The 14,473-nt window shown below is 42.9% G+C and overlaps 1 protein-coding gene across 2 annotated transcripts in view; it reads left to right on the plus strand.

Annotated features, from left to right (window-relative positions):
• Nucleotides 1-8,748, plus strand: part of LOC131676668 (dynein axonemal heavy chain 10) — a 103,479-nt gene extending 94,731 nt beyond the window's left edge. For both annotated transcript variants that reach the window (XM_058955902.1, XM_058955903.1), the window contains 3 exons: nucleotides 3,480-3,581; nucleotides 7,771-7,917; nucleotides 8,494-8,748. In XM_058955902.1, the coding sequence (XP_058811885.1) occupies nucleotides 3,480-3,581; nucleotides 7,771-7,917; nucleotides 8,494-8,640 (396 nt within the window). In that variant the 3' untranslated portion in view covers nucleotides 8,641-8,748. The remainder of the gene's footprint in view (nucleotides 1-3,479; nucleotides 3,582-7,770; nucleotides 7,918-8,493) is intronic.
• Nucleotides 8,749-14,473: the final 5,725 nt, after the last annotated feature.

Consider the following 14,473-nt stretch of genomic DNA (forward strand, 5'->3'; position numbering starts at 1 on the left):
TTTGTGAACCCGTCGGTAATTGTTGGGCTAGGTTGCCAGAATTGGGAATATTGATTTTTTTTTGAAAAGTTCTCACAGTATCATACGAATCTTAAAATGAGCTGAGAAAAATCCTTTCCGAACGAAACAGTATTGAATCACACTGGCAACTCTGCCGGTAAGGAACGCTGTAAATTCAGAACGAACCACCGATGCCTTTCCTCTTCTCCACCGGTGACTCCATCGTCCATGACGACGTTGGCGGGTTTCAACTAGGGTTCGCAGTACCGACCCTTTTTGGCGAGTACCGGTACTACGGTACCGAAGTCCCCAGTACCGGTAGTACCGGTAAAATACCGGTACTGGAAGTTTTTTAAAGGACAGAATAAACTTCAAAGAGAAATACATTTGAAATATTTATTTTATTGGGTAACAGAACTCTTGTGTGTTCAACATCTATTCTAGTTTACAAAATAAGATTTCAAAATGCAAAGCATGTTCAATGTATCATCTGCCATGCGGGAACGTATTTTTGTCGCAAAGTTACCAGACACAGAGAATGCTCTTTCTGAATCTACCGATGTGGGACGAACGGTTGACTGGGCCTCAAAAAGTATACACAAATACTTCTCTCTCAACTTCTCAGATTCGAAGTATGCAAACTCTTGCCGAACTATTTTTGTAAATCCTGGCGTAGTAATTGAATTTTCAACAACACCTTCATTCGTTTTCGACTGCTGCAGTCTTCTGCCGAGTTTCTGCTTCATTGTTAGGTTTTCATAGTCGTCAACTTCGTCAACTCCTTCATCTACAATTGAATCCGTGCTAGCAACAATGGGAGCTTCTTTATCAGCACCATGCAACCGTTTCAATATCTCGACAGCCTGTTTAACCATAGTAGTCCTTGACGTTTTGAAAAATATGCCATAATCATTTCTTATTGATGTTTTCACCGAAGGGTTGTTTAAAAACGCGAAGAGATCAGCGTATTCAAACCGTCTTTCCAAAATCCGCTCCTTCAGTGCATCGAAAAGTTTATTGGATATTGTCGTATTCTGAGAGGAAAGTTGTTCAAGCATAAAATGTAATGACACATCTGCTTCGTACAAAGAACATTCTTTTCTGCACAAGTGTTCAACAGCTGTGTTGATGGGATCAAGAGCGTTTATGATTTCTCGAATCAAATCCATTTCGTCATCCCAGAAATTAACCATCACTTGTCCTTTCAGATCGATCATCGCTTTCTGCACCGCATTTCTAACGTCGTGAAACCTACTCAGCATAGCTAGCAAACTATTCCACCGTGTTTTCACGTCCAAAATCAAGCTCAATTCTTTCCCAAACTCTGCTTTGATGTACTTTTGGAGTACATCGTCATTCCTTACTGGGGATTTGCGGAAAATTTTCACGATATCCCGGATCTTCTTAATTGTAGAAAAATATTCCGGTCGCGGAACAATTTTGTTGGTTCCATAGTGTAAGAATGACTCAAATCCATATTCATTATCGGAGGTGGAAGCAGAGTCAGAATCTGAAATATGGGAAAATATATTAATACCATGCAAGTATTTCCGTATAAAATACACAAACCTTTTTGATTGAGTTGATGTTCATCATTCATTGGCTCTTCACGAGAATAAAGTACGCTCACAACAGCCAGATGAATTCCATGCGCGAGACAAAGATGATGATCTGCGGGCATCAATTTGCCAACTTTCTTCATGAGTGAAGCACCATCAGTCGTAGCAGAAACAATATCTTCGAAAAGAGATAAACCGAATTCTGATAGTTTATCATCCAGCAGTGTTATGCATTTTTCAGCGTTCATTGATCCTTCAATTCGTTTGAGTCCCAAGTTCCAGATACGCTTGCTGTCATGAGCATTAACATTCATATATCGACGATTTCTAGTAGAGGTCCATTCATCGAAAGTGATACTAATTTTACGGTTCTGTTTTTTCATTTCCAAAAACTGCTTGCGACTCTCCAACAACAAACTCGGAATAAGATTTAACTTTAAGTTTAATGCCATTGGGTGTCTTAGGAATTTCACAGAACCCTCGCGCAAGCAACCCTAGTCGAATGTCTTCCGAACTACAAATAGTATTAAAAGAAATATTATCCTTGGCAGCCATCCTAGCTAGAACAGCTTCAAGCGGGGTTGCTTTTGAAAAGTATTGATGAAGCGTGTTAATTGTTTTCGGTTTAGATGATGACGAAGTGGTTGGAATTTCCTCTGGCACTTCTCGAGAAACAGGACGCTTGTCCAAATTAATCTCATGAGCACCTTTTAGGTGCTTTTTCAAACCGGAGGAGCTCGAACCTTCGCACTTAATCACTTTTGAGCACGTAGCACATTTTGCAATACCTCGATTCTGCTTTCCTCTTAGAAAATATTTCCAGACAGAGGTTTCTGGAACTCCTTCCTTAACATTTGCTTCAAAGTCCATTATTAATGGTGAACAAAAGGAATAAAGCACTCCATTCAAAAGTGTAAACAAGACTAGAATGAATATGACAGTTTAAAGCCAAGTGATTATCTATCGTTTCATTCATACATAGACGAATTATAGTAGTGTTTGTAAATCTGTTTCTTTCCCTTTCACAGTGCTAGAACTGTGCTGCAAGTTTGGACAGAAAGCAATGTTTTGCTTTTCAATCGTAGGTAAGAGATGCAAATTCATGCACAATGCATTCGTGGCAATAAATCTAGCGCCAGCAACTAAGAAAGTAATGAAAATGAACCAAAAAAAACATGGTACCGAAAGTACCGGTACTCATTGTTTTTCAGTACCGGTATTTCGGTACCAATAATGGGACGGTATTCCCGGGATTTTCGGTACCGGTACTACCGGTACCACAACCCTAGTTTCAACGTGTTTACCGTTTTGTTTGCGCTCTTTATCTCTGAACATGTATACTCGTCGCTTCGCGTCCGTAGGCAAATTTACCTTTTTCCCAGGATGGCGATGATGTGATGACCGCCACTAGGCTCGCTCGGTCACCCACCCAGAACGGGGCACATTGTCAGGGGGAAACCCTTCCTGGCGGATAATTGTTTACACAGTGTCCAATTTGTTTGCGATAGGGACATCGAAGCTCGGGAGGGAAAACAGAAAACAGTCAGCAATAGCCATGTGTGAGTGTGTTTGTATAGGTGTATAACAATGATCAGAGGATGGGAAGTGAAATCGACTTGCCATTTTTACTAGCTTGTGGCCGGCGAAAACCCATTCACGCGGAGAAACCGATCCGGGTCCACTTGTGTTTTACTAAACTGTTGTTTTTATGTCGATTAATTGGTGCAAATTGTCCTGCAGATATTCGTTTTACGTGTTGGAAGCGGAGGAGGCAAATTAAGCGAGTGGGATGTATCCAAATTATAATTTGTGATATGTTGTTTGATTACCTATATTAGGTGTAGGTCGATACGGTTCAAAATCTAATAGCTAATTAATATAAAACATCATTAAAACACACGTCTTTTTCTCGATTCGTAGGTTGCCTGCCGCAAGAACAATTGGCCCCTGGATAGATCGACACTGTTTACGGCAGTGACCAACTTTCTGAGGGAGGATGAAATTGAGGAACGGCCGGAGGCGGTAAGTCAATTAAATTGTTGTCCTTGTACCTTTCGGCTAACGATAGGCTGACTGATGGTCTAACGAGTATTTGCCACGTTTTGTGATTTGTTTAGCGATTTGTTAAATTTTAATTAACAGGAATCTGTAGTAAGCGTCGGTACAGGTTGGTGACCCATGCAGGATATATACAGGCTATAATGTTTTAATTTTCATCCATAAAAACACGACGAGAATCAAAACGCATTATTATTCTATACAACGATAAAAAGAATTAAAAATTTTCCTTTTGTAGACCAGTTTCGTAGACGTAGTTTCGGATTTCATTTTTCCATCTACATGACGATGTCCGATTGACACAACTGTATTATCGCTACTTCCCGGCGGTGTCGGCTGGGATACGAGTAATCCTCGTGAAGATCGGATGTCCAACCCCGATGAAGTTTTTGGAAGTATGCAGACAAAGAAGAGGAGAGTTCAACCGGCACATTAGAATCAATACTAGTAAGATCATAATATGATATATTGGTCACTGAATAGAACAATGGATACGAAATACGGATAATCGGACTTGATACTACCCTACAGGATTAACAGTTGCGGTATTCAGCTCCCTCAAAATGTTCAAAACTCGTCACAACAAGTTGGTGATACTAGGTTCGAATAGAGCATTCTCGAATTTACGCCGATCCGACTTTGAGCACTACTCTTCATGAAGGATAATGCCAACTCTAGCATGTCCTCGCGGCCACACATATAGTCATGGCATCAAGAGAGGTGACTATGTACAACAGAAAAAACAAAACAACGACGACATTGAACTATCGGTGAGCGTCAAAGCGAGCGGCGGAATAAAAAAATAGAGGAGCACTCTACGAGTTCATCAAGGACAAGAACAAAGTCTACACTAGAATATAGAAACTAGTGATGGGGATCAAATCCGCTATGTGTAACAGACCAAATCGTTTACAATGGTTCGATGGCTGTCTGTCTCTTGAGTTTACATGTAATCACAATAATAGACGTGAAATATTTGAAATTATGCTATTCTGAGGCTACGTAACCAGGAAATGGTATCGACTAAACCTAGATGATAGAATATGGGAAATTGAGAGAACTTAAGACATATAAAAAAATGAAAGTGGAAATAATAGAGTAGAAGAAACTTAAATTGTATAAAGACAGGTCTGTAATATATTCAGCTTGGTATATACTTTACATCACTTATATTCCAAGGCTGCTGCTATCCATCGATCAGTAGCTATCAACCATAAAAAAACTAACCTGGGAAGTATTTAAATCTATCCCCGAGGTGACTGGCTAACAGGAGATGAAGGTCTTGTTCATTTCCGAAGCAGTTTAAATTTATGGAAGCAAAGCTAGGCCATAGTGTAAATTTTCCTACTGATCCGCAGTGTTATACCGAATGCACGGAACACTACATCCCAATCGTAAACTTAACCTTAATCTTCACAGCATCACCATATTGCAGTGTAATCGTAAACAATTTTTCCACAACCAAAATCCAATCAACCGCACCAGCAACGAGGCGTGCTCATACTCAACACCGCTCCACTATAGGGTAACATACCAGATAATCGTCTCAACAAGCGTGGAGCCAGTAACCACAGGAAACCACAGAACAAGCCAGTTGCAACAGCCTCTGGGTCCCAACGAACACATGACACAAAACACTTGTAAACAGATTGTACATAGCTTAGATTAGGGCCACAATTAGGAGTTTAGGTTAGTAGTATTAAATATTTAGAATATAAACTCAATATAGTAGGTTAAAGCACATTACTTTCAATTAATTTAATTTCTTGAGTCGAAATACAATCCCGAGAAGTGGGATAGCATAATTATTTTGCGGGCTTTTTCGTGCCTAACACATGAATGCCGTCGAACGGGAATGCTGAAAAAAAAGTTCATGGGGGCAAAGGCGAAAGTAGTATCCGAGGAAGTACAAGCGACGCCGAGGAGTCCCTAAAAATTCACTTTCGGAGAAACGAAAAATGGAGAGGAAGGAGAGAAAAAATGTACGAGCTGAGGCAACAAAAGCCACAGTTGTTGACGCACTGTCACAAATCACAGGTCGAAGCCAAAAAAGCAGAAGGAAAGGAAAGAAATACTCAAGCCTCGTCTGGAAAAATTAAGGACGATGATCGTCGAGGTGAAAACGGAAGAACTGACACGTGTTAAGCTCCTTCGGAAAGTGAGAGTGCAGTTGGAGCAGCATGCGATGAAAATTCGCCGTACAGCGAAGCCGAAGCTCGTTTTGGCTTAGCAGGGCAATGCGAAAGCACTATGTTATATTCCTCCCTAACGAGGAAAAATCAGTTAACACCAATCTTTCTCCCAAAGGCGAAAATTTTTGTTGAAACACTGTTCGTGAAGGGCACAAATCCTAACTTAGTATAGATTGGTTTCGTGGAGTGCAAATTTAACCTGATTATTATGCATTTTACACAAAATTGAACTCCAACGCAAGTGTGTATCCTTCTTTTAAGTTGTGTTGGACCATGAGTTTGGCGGACTTCATCATGTTTGATTGCAGATTATTTAATAGGAGTTGCGTAGGAAATGGCAAGTATGGATTCATGCCAACGGCATGATAGCCACCATTTCCAGCCGCCCCCATCTTCTTCGTTCACGGGGAAGGATAAAGGATATGGTAGACGGGAAGTATTGATGCTTAACCTACTTGACGGAAGAACGATGACTCATCAATCTTCTCCACAGATGTCGCGGAGCTGGAGGTATAGAAGGGTATAAGGTCTAGGATTCGATTATTATGTAGTTCTTTAGTTAGTCTTGGAGTACACGTTCACTCGAAAAGGAGATTGCTTAGTTTTCCAACTTTTTCAATACTAATTTTTTAAAATTTAGGTCAGAAAAGAATAACTAAGGTTTAATAATAATATTAGTGTACTCGTAAGCACACCCACTATCAATACGCTTGAAAAACGGTCACATTTTTTCCAAATTAAAGATTTTTTTTGTAAATTTGAGCTTCATGGTGATTTTAACCCAAAGTTTCTTGTTTTCATCTAATTGTGTATCATTATTCAGCACATTTCTCCACTAGATTCTGAAAAACAAATCGCAACGGTATGAGAACAGCTTTGATATACAATCGAAAAGCGAAAAAAGACATTTTCTTAAATCATAAAAAGATAAAGAAGCTCAATTTCTTACTCCGCTTCACTTCAGTCCAGTTATCTTCTTTATAAACATATTGAGGTTTCTTAGCCACTGCTCGAAAGCTCATGTAGTGTTGTCCCGAACGATTTATGGACATTTTGAAATCATTTATAGAATTACACCCATGGCGTTCAACTTATTACGTCCAAAGAGTAATAAAAACTCCTCTGTTACTTGTAACATGTGTACAAGCACCATGGTAGCTGTTACAACGAATCGAATCAAATCTCCGGAAAGTACATTGAACAGCCTCAGGGTGTCGGAAGATATCGTTTTCACTTCTTCTCGGAGATTGAAAGCAGCTCCTTTATTGGTGCTTCTATCTTTACACCACTCAGCCAAGAATCCCGCACTTGAAGGAATAAATAAGAAATTCACTGGAAGCACCGGAAATGAAGGGATGCACAGAGAGCTGTTATCTCCGTACCTACCTATATTGTACTGTATAGTTCACAGCATCAGCTATCGGCCACGATACGCGCCGCTGTCGATATCTTCTTTCGCCTCCAGGTGAATCGAAACGGAAAAGGGTGTACTCAATGAGTCTTCATTATCCGATCCCTTTCCCCTTAGGACCCCGGCGTTAGAATAGGAGTAGAAATTACTGCTCGATACCGTCGGTCGCCGGTCCAGTGTGGGGTGGTTCCAAAAACCAATCTGCTCCATAAAACTTTCCCTCAATTTCGAAATATCCTTCCGGAGGCACCACCACCACCACCACCAACCTGATACCGATGAGAAAGTGAAGAAAAGCTGAACTTTTCCAAGTGAGTGCTCAGCAAACATCGAAGTGAGCACACGGCAAAAGGCGACAAAAGTTCCATTTCGAATGCATATGGGAGCGACAAATTTCCTTTCTTTCCCCGTCTGACTGTTGTTTGTTCCTACACACAATTTGTCTTATATTTGTCTTGTCTTCTTTCATTCGGACTATACCTGCGGCTTGGGGCACGGAACGGCACGGCACGGCATGTGGATGGTGATCCGGAAACGCTGATAAATGCAGGGGTGCTACGTGACCGGGTTGTACCTGGAAGGCGCCCGCTGGGATCCGGCCAATCGTTGTCTGGCACGTTCGATTCCGAAGGTACTGGTGGAACCTTTGCCGGTGCTATCCGTGGTTCCGATCGAAGCGCACCGGCTCAAACTACAAGTAAGTTACCATTCCTTCGTTGTATGTCTTCATATTTGTTGTTGTAGTTTTATTTGGTTGTGCTATTGTGCTAGTGAACTGTACCAGTTGCGTACGTGTTTCCAGGGTCCATACCGATTATTTGATTACGATCTGTTCCCGTTTGTGTATTTGTTTGCCACCCCTTCCGGCTCGGACACGAGAGAGAGAGAACATTCACGTTTCGCATTGGACTCACGCGCTTCCGTTGATAAACATTTCGATTCGTTCTACTTGAGCTGCTAATTTTATTTTGTTTTTCCCTTCGCTAGAGACAAACGAAAACAAAGTGTTTGATTATGCGGCCTTTCGTTTTCTTTTTTTCTGAATAAAAATCAATCATTTAGTGTCTATGAGATATGATTTGTAGTAATTTACTTGATGCAAGTTAGCTTTACTCGTATTATTCGAATACTATCGACAGTTCCTGAGAACTCACTAACCGTACCTTTATTGGACCAATCAGCATAAGGCACGCCACTAACCTCTTCTTTCCATTTTATGCTTTCTTTCCGTGCGCCGGGAATTGAAATAACACTCTTCGCATCGCAAATGAAGAACACATTCCGAACACCTGTCTACACGACGTCCCAGCGGCGCAACGCGATGGGAATCGGTCTGGTGTTCGAGGCGGATCTGTACACCGAGGAGCATACCAGCCACTGGGTCCTGCAGGGAGTTTGTCTGGTTATGAACACGGACTGATTGGTCCGGAGCCTCCCGGGTGTCAGTTGATTTTGTTGTATTGTTGTTGTTACTTACTGGATGCTCTCTTTTTACTGGTGTTGATTAGAATAAAACTTTTGCCTTTTACTGCGTTTGTTTTTCATTAGTTGTCTTCATATATTTTCTAATATAAGGGGAATGGATTTGGAAATTGATTATCCACGTGTAGCAAAATATTTTACTTGTACCACTACTGTGACATAGTAGACCTTGACTGGAGCTAACGTAAACATCTTTGCTTTTGTAATTTTTTGTGATTTCGTTCCGTGAAAAGTTTTAAATTTTAAGCGAATGGCGGACGAGTGCGCATCTCTGTCGGTAATACCCAACGGGAGGAAAATGAATCAACCAACATACGCAGATAATAATCTGGATCTCATCTAGAGATCCAAGAGGAGCAAGAACTAGTGCGACAACTGTGCTTTACAGGTGCATATTACATACGGAACTCTACAACTTGTCGGCAACCGGGTGAGATCTTTTCAATATAATATTTATTGTTTATTTCTTACAGTCTGTCACATTGCATTTTCATTATATTCATTACACTTAAGTTTCTTATATGCATAAAACGTAGAATTAAATCCAAAAAAATCCTTCATAATATTTTATAACAACATCTAATTTCAGCCAGACCATGGACTAATACCAAATCCACACCACATGTGGATAAACAGGCTCGTTCCAATACAGATCTATCACGAGTGCACGCTGGTGTTTCGAAGCGCTCTATGGTGCATTGAATCTAGCCTTACGCGTTGGTAAAACACGTGCTTTTTCTAGTGAACAGAGTGCAAATATTGTTCTATCTAAATGTAGTTCGGAACATTTCCCGTCTACAATCTACCATTGGCTTTGGTAAATCGAAGTGTTGAAATCTCAAAGCACTTGTCGAGGACCCTCATGCTATTGTACCTATTATTATGTTTAAACATTACTGTTAGAAATAATGGTAGATAGTGAGAGAAAATATAATATCAAATAACGTTTCTTTGAGGTATTTGAGGTAAGCGTACACGTACACACTACCGAAGAAGGTGTGCTAATTATATGCTCGGGAAAGTGCGAGACGGAAGAAGAGCGAAATCGAAAAGTGCGAAACTGATAAGTAGTTTGTGGCAAAAAAAGGAAGTACGAAACTGAAAAAGAGGAGATGAGAAACTACAACACGGACGAGAAGATAGTGGCAAGAAAGGGGAAGTGCGAAACGTAGAAAGTGCAACACGGAAGAGAAGACTGTAGTGAGAGAAGGGAAATGCGAAACGCTAAAAAGGTGTGAACGGTGAAGTGCCAAGGAAAGAAGAAAAGGAAGGGAGGTGACCGTCCTGCAATATTACTGCCATTCGCCCGGTGCCCAACATTCGTGATCGTGTACCACGGGTCATAAGAAATGCACAATCTGCGGCATTGGAACCCCGTCGTATTTAGTGATCTGAGTGGAGGACGGCCGATCAGAATCGGAGAAGAAATCATAGGCAAGAAACGACATGGGGAGAACAGCAAAGATGGCCATAACCACGAGAGCGGCAACCATCTTGAAATAATCATCGGTAGGTTGGTGATCTGCCACATCCCTATGTTCAGATGACGACAAATACTGCAGCAATATGGTTAAGGTAAGTGCACCCCCTATCCCTTTGTAAACAACCATGTTGTGCTTGGTGCAATTTCAGCCTAGATTTTGATGAAGTCAAATTTTAGCTACACTATTGTGCTCGAAAAAGTGAGGTTATAACCAAGGAAACATACATATAGAATCTAGCAGAAACTGGTGCTGTTGCCGAAGCCCGGGAAGCCGCCAGGCGACCCATCGGCGTACAGACCAATCTGTCTGATAGACACGACTGGCAAACTGCTTGAGAGGATCATCCTCAACAGGCTCACCCCGTACGCGGAAGGTACGGACGGTCTGTCAAGCAACCAGTTTGGCTTTCGGAAGGGTAAGTCCACAGTGGACGCTCTCAACTCAGTGATAAATACTGCCGAGATAGCGATCCAACGAAAAAGGCGAGGTATTCGATACTGTGCGTTAGTGACACTTGACGTGAAGAATGCATTCAACAGCGCAAGCTGGGATGCCATCGCGCTCTCGTTACACCGGCTTAGCCTACCGGTGGGTCTGTACCGGATCCTGGAAAGTTACTTCCAAAACCGCGTACTGCTATACGAGACCGATGCCGGTCAGAAAAGGGTTCCGATTACCGCCGGAGTCCCGCAGGGCTCGATCCTAGGCCCGGTGCTATGGAACCTCATGTATGACGGGGTTCTGAGACTGAAGTTCCCTCCTGGGGTCAAGATCGTCGGCTTTGCCGACGACGTAACCTTGGAGGTCTACGGGGAGTCAATTCCTGAGGTAGAACTAACCGCAGAACACGCGATTAGCACGGTGGAGGAATGGATGAGCGCGAGAGGCCTGGAGCTCGCTCATCATAAGACGGAGGTAGTTATCGTCAACAACCGCAAGTCGGCACAACATGCAGTTATCCATGTGGGAGAAGTCGCGATCACTTCACAGCGAAGTCTGAAGTCTCTCGGAGTCATTATAGACGACAAGCTGACCTTCGGCAGCCATGTCGACTATACGTGCAAGAGAGCGTCGACTGCTGTTGCGGCACTATCGAGAATGATGTCCAACAGCTCAAAGGTGTGCGCCAGTAGACGTAGGTTACTGGCAGGCGTTGCCGTATCTATCCTCAGGTACGGCGGCCCGTCATGGTCAAGAGCACTGAGGGTAACCAGTTACCTACAGAAACTGGAGAGCACCTACCGCGTGATGTGCCTCAGAGTGATATCTGCCTACCGCACGGTATCACACGATGCATCCTGCGTGATAGCGAGCATGATGCCAGTCGGGCTGGTCATTCGGGAAGATGAGGAGTGCTTTGAGCTACGTGGAAATAGGGGAGCCCGCGAGCGCACCAGGGTGACCTCGGTCGCCAGATGGCAGCGTGAGTGGGACAACTCCTCGAAAGGTAGGTGGACCCACCGGCTGATACCTAGCATATCGAGCTGGGTGGGAAGACCCCATGGGGAAGTTCACTTCCACCTGACACAATTCCTGTCAGGCCATGGCTGTTTCCGTCAGTACCTCCACAGGTTCGGACACGCGGAGGTCCCAGTCTGCCCGGACTGCCCAGGTGTAGACGAAACTGCCGAACACATACTGTTCGTATGTCATCGGTTCGACGTCGAAAGAAGAGCAATGCTTGACGTCTGTGGCTGGGACACAACCCCGGATACCCTTATTCAGCGGATGTGTCAAACGGTGGAGAAGTGGAACGCAGTCTCGGCTGCTACCATCCAGATTGCCAGTAGGCTACAGGTAATCTGGCGAACCGAGCAACAGACGGCGGGCACGGCTAACTAGTGATTGGTTAGTTGGAGCGAAAAAGGCCAAGCGCAAAATAAGAGAGTGAATGGTCTGTTCATGCCGAGGTAGGTTGGCGCAGCGAATGGCAACCGCGTAAGGGGTAAACCCAGCCACCCCGAAGCAAGACAGAAGAGTGAGTGTATAGGCGTATAAGTGGACTGCCTCATGCCAAGACGGGAGGGTCGTGGCGTAGTATGTTGGAACTAAGCTATCGATGCCTCATGGCGTGGCAGAGGAGTGAAAGGGTGAGCATCCAAGTCAGTCTCACACTGCATGTTAAGGGTGAGCATAAAAGTCAGCCTCACAGGTTGGTAGAGGCTAGCACAAAAGTCAGCCTAGCAAGGAATGAAAAAGGTGAGCACAAAAGTCAGCCTCGCATGGTATGTCAGAAGTGGGGCCTAAGAAAAATGTCCCACATGGGATGCCAGAGGGAGTGACAAAGGTACAATAGAGTGGCACGATTGAGAGTGAATCAGGTGATAGGGTGAGCACCCAAGTCAGCCTCACATGGATGGGTAGGGCGAGCACAAAAGTAAGCCTAGCAAGGAATGAGTAAGGTGAGCACACAAGTCAGCCTCGCATGGAACGTAAAAGGTGAGCACAAAAGTCAGCCTCATGTGGGAGTGTTTGAGAGTGAATCAAGGTGCGATAGAGAGAGCACCCAAGTAAGCCTCATACAGGACGTATGAACGTGTGAGTGAGAGTGAATGAGTACATTGAGTACAGCCATCCCCCCAGAAGTAATACCGAGAGGTAGTTCCTGGGAGGAATGATGGCGGAGCCCAATGGAGTTTAGTCGGTATTAATGGCTGGTCACCATTCGAGTCCGACACGCCCCCAGTGCACCCCGTGTGGTAGATTGGACCCTACCGTTAGCACGTGTACTGGGCTAGGACATAAAGGTCTTCTCCATTGTAAAAAAAAAAAAAAAAAAAAAGATGACGACAAATACTGCAGCAATATGGTTAAGGTAAGTGCACCCCCTATCCCTTTGTAAACAACCATGTTGTGCTTGGTGCAATTTCAGCCTAGATTTTGATGAAGTCAAATTTTAGCTACACTATTGTGCTCGAAAAAGTGAGGTTATAACCAAGGAAACATACATATAGAATCTAGCTATCCGGATATTTCTCCGGTGAGGAATAAAGTATCCTGAATGATTTATTATCTTCTAGGCCATCCTTGTGGGCGGATAGCCCGCGATACCTGAAAATTAAAAAATTGGAAAATCAAAGTTTCGTTTCCGAAGATAAGAAAAATATTTCAGACAAATCCACAGAGGATGTAGCAGCGAGGACAGAAGGTGAAAGTTAAGAAAAAGAATAAATAATCTCGAATATGCAAAGGAGTTGTGGAAAAGTTTATCAATGCAGATGAAAATGTGAATTGACTAACTTCTCAGAAATATTGCAATGATATCGTAGGGCCAAAGAAACATCGAGAAGGATTAACTAATGCCAATTAGTTTGGATATAGTTGAAGTTGGTGCCAGTTACTGATGAGTGGGACACAAAAAAATCAAATCCAGCTTCTCACAGTAGAAACGTTTATCAACTTAAATTGAAATGTGTATTTGACTAAAATACTAAATTACTGCTGCTGATAACTTTCGTTCACACAACCATTACGAGCTGGATCTGCTGAACAACAGTTGTAGTCCCTTCCTTGCCGACATAGTAAATAATGTTGAAAGCGCCATATAGTGCAATAGTTTCACGTCGAAGTAAGCCATAGTGATCATGGATAAATAAGATTGCGATCGTCGCGACATCATTAGCTGCGGAATTGAACGGGTATGAAGAGGAATTTGAACAAAATACTACAAGAAGTGCAAATATAAAAACGACGCACCGAAAGACCTCAACAACGTGATGATAGAGGAGGCAAACACTATCCGTCGAAAAATCGTCCGTTTGATGGGAAATAAAAAATTCGAACGGAGATTCCACGTTCCAAACCCGAAAGTTCCTTCACTGTACTGCCTGCCAAAAACCCATTAAAATCCAGGGTCTATGCCACCAATCTCATCCATCATTTGCATACCCACCGATAAGATGGTTGCTTGGCTGGTGGATGTAATAAAAAAGTACCCGTTACCCACGGAAAAGTATAAAAAATAGCTTAGAGCTGGTGAAGCAACTGAAAGATTTTGAAACCAGGCGAGAGGAGATTCTGGTATCGTTTGATGGGACTGCTTTATTTCCAAAGCTACCAGTAGTGGACGCCTTCGAAAGTCTTCGACGACATGTGGAATGAGGACGCGTACTACCCTATTAGATCGAAGTTTACCTTTCAGTGACAGTGTTGTATGAAACAGAATCTTTTCACTTAAAGGGAAGTTCTAGAAGCAAACATTGGGTCTCAGCATAGGAAACAAAAGCTCTTTCCCCCACGTTCGCAGACACTACGTGGATGATATTTTTGCAGCTGCAAAAAGACAAC

The sequence above is a fragment of the Topomyia yanbarensis genome, chromosome 1 (assembly GCF_030247195.1).
Source record: "Topomyia yanbarensis strain Yona2022 chromosome 1, ASM3024719v1, whole genome shotgun sequence".
NCBI lineage: Eukaryota > Metazoa > Arthropoda > Insecta > Diptera > Culicidae > Topomyia > Topomyia yanbarensis.